This window comes from Apteryx rowi, unplaced genomic scaffold (genome assembly GCF_003343035.1).
Source record: "Apteryx rowi isolate R43461 unplaced genomic scaffold, aptRow1 scaffold_94, whole genome shotgun sequence".
NCBI lineage: Eukaryota > Metazoa > Chordata > Aves > Apterygiformes > Apterygidae > Apteryx > Apteryx rowi.
In genome coordinates, this window is record NW_020451249.1 from 798,572 (window position 1) to 804,511 (window position 5,940).

A 5,940-nucleotide genomic window follows, 5' to 3' on the forward strand; every position below is an offset into this window, starting at 1 on the left:
AATTCCCCGCTCCTTGGGACACTCCAAGCACGGATTATTAAAACAATAAATACTCGCGTGTTTGGCAGGAGACAGGCACACGGGCTCCCCCGCTTATTCCCCCACCCTTCTCTCCCAGTAAAACTGTCGCTTCCTCCTTTCTTCCCCTCTTCTCCCCCTCTTAGCGGTAGGAGATCCTTGGAGGCAGAGATGCGGCTTTTCTGTCTGGTCCTTGCTCCCAGCTCATGTGCTCCCTGGTGTCTTTCTCCTGCTCCTGGCATTGCTGAAAGTCGCTGCGTTTTGTGCCCAGGAGCAGCCCCCGAAAGTGTCTGTAACCGGAGAGGCTCCTGTAGCTGCGGGGTGACGGGGGAAGCGAGCGGCTGAAAGCGGGCGACGTGGTTTAGAGGGATGTTGTTGTTGTTATTGTTGTCGTAGCCCTTCCCCTGCACGGAAGAAATGCGAAGCCGGCGATGGAGGCGCTCCTGGACGTCTTTCCCCTCCTCTCCGGCTGACAGGCCCCTTTTAAAGCAGCAGCGAGGAGCGCTCCCGCCCGGGGTCCCCGCCGAGCGGGCATCAATCTGTGCTCCCCACTCCTGCCGCATGCCAGCCGGGACACGGAGAGCAAAGCATAAAACTGTGCTCCCCACTCCTGCCGCATGCCAGCCCGGGCCCGGAGAGCAGGACATAAATCCGGTCTCCCCACTCCTGCTGCAGCCCGGCTTGCCCCGCCGTAGGGTCCGGTCCCATGCAAGGCCCGGGGAGTTGGGGGGGAGCCAAGCGAGCCTGGAGCGTCTGGGTTGCTCCAGCACTTCGGGAAGTTACTTCAGACGGGGTTAAAACAGGCAGGTTTGAACAGTGACATTCGTGTCTTGCTCCCCCCCAGCTCCTGCCCCGAGTTAAAGCCTGTTTCACAGCGGTGATGAGCCCTGCTCCTCGGAGATGACCCGGATCGCCCGCTGCAGGTTTAGGCTGCCTTAGAAACCGCTGCACGGAGGGGTCCGATCAGAAGTGCCAAACCCTCGCCCGGGGCGACGTGCAGGGCGCTGTACAGCTGCGAGGTCGCTCGACATTAGCACGGAGTCGGGCGGGGTGGGGACAGGTTTCTTCCTCTCCCGACCTCCCGTGCCTGGTATGCACTCTCTGCAAAGTCACCTCCGAAGTGACAGAAGAGCTAGAGGCCTTCCCCCCAAAATCTCCTTCTCCAGAGCCTTCCCACGGTGCGTTGCAGAGCCCGTCTAAAATGCTCTAGGGGAGGCGGGATGGCTTTTGTGGGGGACAGAGAGCTCCGTGCCTGTGTTGTACTTCGGCCTTCCTTAAGGAAGTGTATTTTACCCGGGTCCTACGGCACCAGGGAAGCTGGCTCGCTCGGCCGGGCCACGGGACTGCCTGCACACAGACCTACTCGGCAGCGTAGAGAGGGAACGAGCTGGAAAACTCCCGGCCCTTCCCCTTCCAAAAACCCGGGGCCGTCTGGGCTTTCAGACAGGTTTGCATACCCGCAGGTTAATGGCAACGCAGCAATAAAAACCCAAGCACCGTCCTCATCCGCTGCCCGGAGCCACGCTGGGCCCGGGCCCGGTGTAACCGGCCGTAGAGCAGCCTTCAGCTGGCCCCGGTGGGGCCGGGTTTGGCCCAACGACCGTGCTGCGCGGGGGGTTATGCCGGTCTCTCGGTTGCAAGGACCTACAGGGCCCGATCCGGCCGGGTTTGGGCGCAGACGTTGTCCTAAGGACTAAGAGGGTGGGCTGCCCCGAGCGAGGGGACGGCTGGGGGTAGGGGGAGGACCGGGAATGAGAAAGGACATGTCGGGGCCAGGTCGAGGGGACGGGCTGCCTATAGGCACGCTCAGGGCTGTGCTACCCCGTGCTGCTTCCTTCCTCCCTCTCTGGCCTGGCCTGGTTTAAATCACCTGTCGCGAAAAACGTCTCATCGGCCTAGTTAGTCGCCTCTGGCTCCTTCCTCCCCGGATCTGATCACGGGATTCGTGTGGGACCCCCGACGGCCTCCAGGGAGGGTCCCTCCAGACGAGCCGGGGCTGGGGGGGGGGGGGAGGCTGTGAGACTGCTGCCTGCTTTGAACCCCGTCTTTGAGGCTTTAAATGCGGCCCCAGGAAGGTGCCTCTTAGGGGACCGTGCCCGGCGCTGGCTCTCGCCTCCCTGCAAAATGAGCTCTCCGAAAAGGACTCCCGCAGGAAAGGCCGGGGGGCGGCTGGGGCTCGAAGGCTCTCCAACGCCTCGGTTAGAAAAGGGGCCGACGGGGCTGGTCCCCGCAGGAGGGAGGGCAGGCACAGCGAAGGGAGGATGCCCTCAGCAGCGCGCCCCTGCCCGACGCCCCGGGCCGGGGTCCGGGCGAGCAGCGCCGCGGGGTCGCCGGGCCTCGACGGCGCTGCGCAGAGCCGCTCGGCCATGCCCCTTAGCTGGGGCTGGGGGAGGCGACAGGAGCCCCTGCCCCGGCGAGGGGCTGGAGGGACACCCTGCCCCCGTGCTGTGCCAGGCCAGGGGGAGGCCTGATGCTGCAAGCGCCGGGCAGAAAACAAGCTCCTGGGCCCCTACTGCTCTCAGTACCTAATAGAGGGCTTTTATTTTTCGGCCAAGCTGCTGAAATCCTGCCATTTGCAAAGGCAGAGGGGAGGGGGAAACGACCCGGGCGCACGGCAGAGCCCACGGGGAGGCACCTCCTTACTGTCACCGCGAGCAGTCCCGGCGTTACTGCCATCATCAGCTGTGACCGCTGCGACAGGCGGTGCCGTCTCGAAGGGAACCGGCCAGCCGCGGGCAAGGACCCGACGGCGGCTGAGGACAACCACGGGGGACAGAGCCCTCGCTGTTGCTAGTGCCCTTAGCCGGGAGTAGGGGGACGTCTTCCTTCGCCTCGACGGGGAGAGGGTGCGAGACGGCAAAATAAATAAATAGAAGGGTTGGAAGGACCCCCCCTCCCCCCCGGGGAAGAGAAGGGACCTCCAAGCCCGGCTAAGGTTCTGCCCCCCGAGTGGCCCCGACGTGCCCGAGTGCCCCAGGAACTGTCCAGCAGCAGCGCGGCTCCCGGCGGGGGTGGCAGAGCCCGCCGGGGGCAGGAGGCTGGGGACACCTCGGCCCCAGCCCTGCACCCCAGCCGAGAGCCTGCCCCGGCCCCCCCGACGGCTAACGTCGAGGGGAAGGGTCGCCGTGCGCCCTGCCCGGGCGCTCCCGGCCCGACACGCGTGGGAAAGCGGCTCGGGAAGCGCCAGCGGACCGGGCACTGCTCGGTGCCCCCGGCGCACTCCCGCTCTCCCACGTTTGGGAAAATCCCCACCAGGCACCTGATTTCCAGCCACCTCCCCGGAGAGGGAATGCACTGACCTTCTCTCGATGGGCTGGACGCAAGGGGCAAAGTCCGCTAGCGAAAAGCTTGGGGAAGGGGGATTTTAGGACGGGAGAAAAAGTCCTCACCGCTTTAGGGTTTTTTTTTTAATCCTTCTCTCTTTAAATTAGCGCTTTGGATTTTATTGCAAGAAAGAGAAAAGAAAAAAAAATGAAAGAAAGAACATCCTCTGCGAGCCAGGAAAAATGGCAAGAGTTTTACAAGAATGTTCCTTAAAATACAGATCTAGTGAGTCTCGGACATTTTTTCTCATTTAAATCGAGCGTTTCAGCGTCTTTTGCCAGGTTTCTAGCGCATATGAAATTTACCTGATCAAAATCAATTTATGTCATCGATTTTAACCGCCTGCTACGAGTAGAACTGTTCTGTAACCCAGCTGCGGCTGCCCGTATATTCACCCTGAAAAATGCCGGGGAGATGGGGAAGGGGGAGGCAAGCAGAAGGGGAGCGAAGGAAGGCCCGAAAATGTTCCCTTTCGGCCGCGTTTGTTGCGGGCTTTATCGCCCGTCTGTTGTTGGACGGCGCGGTGCCTCTGGGCGATCTCTGCGGCTGCGAAGCGAACCGGGCTCCAGCGAGCTGGGCTTGAAAACACTCCGAAAGAAATGGAGCAGTTTCCCTCCTAAAGCCGGCTTCAGGCTTTGCCGGCACAAGATTTTAGGATTACTCTTCGCCTACCCTGGCTGCATTTCTGCAATAGGGTAAAGGGGCTTTTCAGCGATTTGAGGAAAAGGAAGGTTCGTGGCTCTAACACGGCATCTGTCAGCGCCAGGCATTGCGAATAGGAGCGTAGGTAGATAAAGAAGAGGTTAAGGCAGCCACAACTTCGTTTAAGAGAGCATTTAAAGCTATAAACTCGTTCTAAATGAGCTTCCGGCAATATTTTTAAACTCCGCTACGAGTTCTGGTTTAAATGATAGCCCGTAGCACCCGCACCAACTCGCAGCGCTTCGGACCCCCTGGAAAAGCGGCGGGCTGCTCGTTTGCTTATAACGTGGCAACTGCCCGCTTCGGACATTGCAGCTGAGCGGGGAGGCGTGCAGAGCACAGCAGAAGGCCTACATTTGCAGAGACAGAGCAAGAGAAAAAGCGCTCCCTCGGCCAGCAGCCTCGCTGCAAGTCCTTTTTTCCGTTCTCGCATTTGGAGGCCTGGGAAATCTCCCCCCCCCCCGCCACCCCGGTTTAAAGCCGGCCGCGGGCCGGCAGCGCCGGAGCGGGCAGCGCTCGGCCCCGGCCCCGCTGGCCCGGCAGCGCCGGCTCGTCCCGCTCCGCAGCTGGGCAATTCCGCCTGGAGCAGCCCTCCGCGTGAACCGAACCTTTCCCAAAGAAATAATCATAATAAGCCTCTAGGCTCCAGGAAAACGACTTTGTTTCAAAAGCAACGAGTCCCATGTTTTCCCGCATGAAGGAAAGGCGAAGGGGAGAAAACTTGCAAAAAAACACGTATATACACACACACAAGCGCCAGACTTGGAGCAGGAAAAAAAACAGCATGGATTTATTTTAAGGTAAGTACAACAATTAGGACCACATAAGACAAAACGAACTTTGAAGCAGATTAAAGCAAATAGTCCTCAGGAATGGTCAAGGTGAAATCTATTATACAAAACATCACACGTTGTAAATAATAATAAAAAAGTATCAGATACTTTGTCTTTTTTTTTCTTTCAAAAATCCACCAGCAAAAAATAAATTATTTCCTCGTCTTGCAAAAAGAACAACTCTAAAATGAGAGAAACTCTATTGCATAATTGTACACAGAAGAAAAAGAAGAAGAAGAAGAAATCACTTGTCATTAATTTGGAAGTTAGAAATTGTTGGGCGACACAAAAATAATCCAGTGAACTCAACTTTAAATATTATATTAATGGCTCTGAAAATTAGCCTGATTAGAAATCCACACATTTTTTACAGCACAACAGAGAACTTAAAAAATACCCAGGACATATAATTATATATATATATTTATATATTTTTTCTTTTAAATCGTATAAATGGTCGCTGTGATATTGGTCCATAACTTATTTTCTGAGACCCCCTATACTTTAGCATATAAAATTTGCCACTTTGCTTAGATAGACATATATATAGACTTTTTTTTTTCATTATTTTTAGGAGCGATCCCTTTTTCAAGTAGAATCTACTTGCCTGGAATTTAAAGAGGGCCGAAACAGGGCTTGGGATCTGCAAACTCTGTGGTTCCCAGGTCCACCGAGAGGTTGTCAAATCTTTCCTTACGCGATCTGAAGTGTTTGTTTGGTGTTTTGGGTTTTTTGGGGTTCTTTTTTGTTTTTCCTCCTGATTTTTTTTTTATTATTATTATCATCGTTAATTTTTTTTTAATTTTTTTTTTAATTTTTTTTTTTTTTTGGCGAACGGCCCTAGGCGGCAGAGTCGCGGCTACTCAATACTTAGTGCAGTCGTAGGAGTAGGGGGTGGCGTGGCGGTATAGGGAGGGCGCGGACCTATAGGGGAGCTGACAGGTGGAGTTGCTGCTCACCTGGTGGTCGCTGAGCGAGGCGCTCTCCATGCCGAGCCGGTGCGAGGTGAACATCTCGCGCACGTTGGGGAAAGTCTGCTGCTGCGAGCCGAAGCCGTGGCCGG

The 5,940-nt window shown here is 56.6% G+C and overlaps 1 protein-coding gene across 1 annotated transcript in view; it reads right to left on the minus strand.

Annotated features, from left to right (window-relative positions):
* Positions 1–5,740: 5,740 nt before the first annotated feature.
* The window catches only part of FOXC2 (forkhead box C2), a 1,469-nt gene continuing 1,269 nt past the window's right edge, over positions 5,741–5,940 (minus strand). The window contains 1 exon segment of the mRNA XM_026092074.1: positions 5,741–5,940. This exon segment is cut by the window's right edge and continues 125 nt beyond it. Within this exon segment, the coding sequence (XP_025947859.1) occupies positions 5,741–5,940 (200 nt within the window).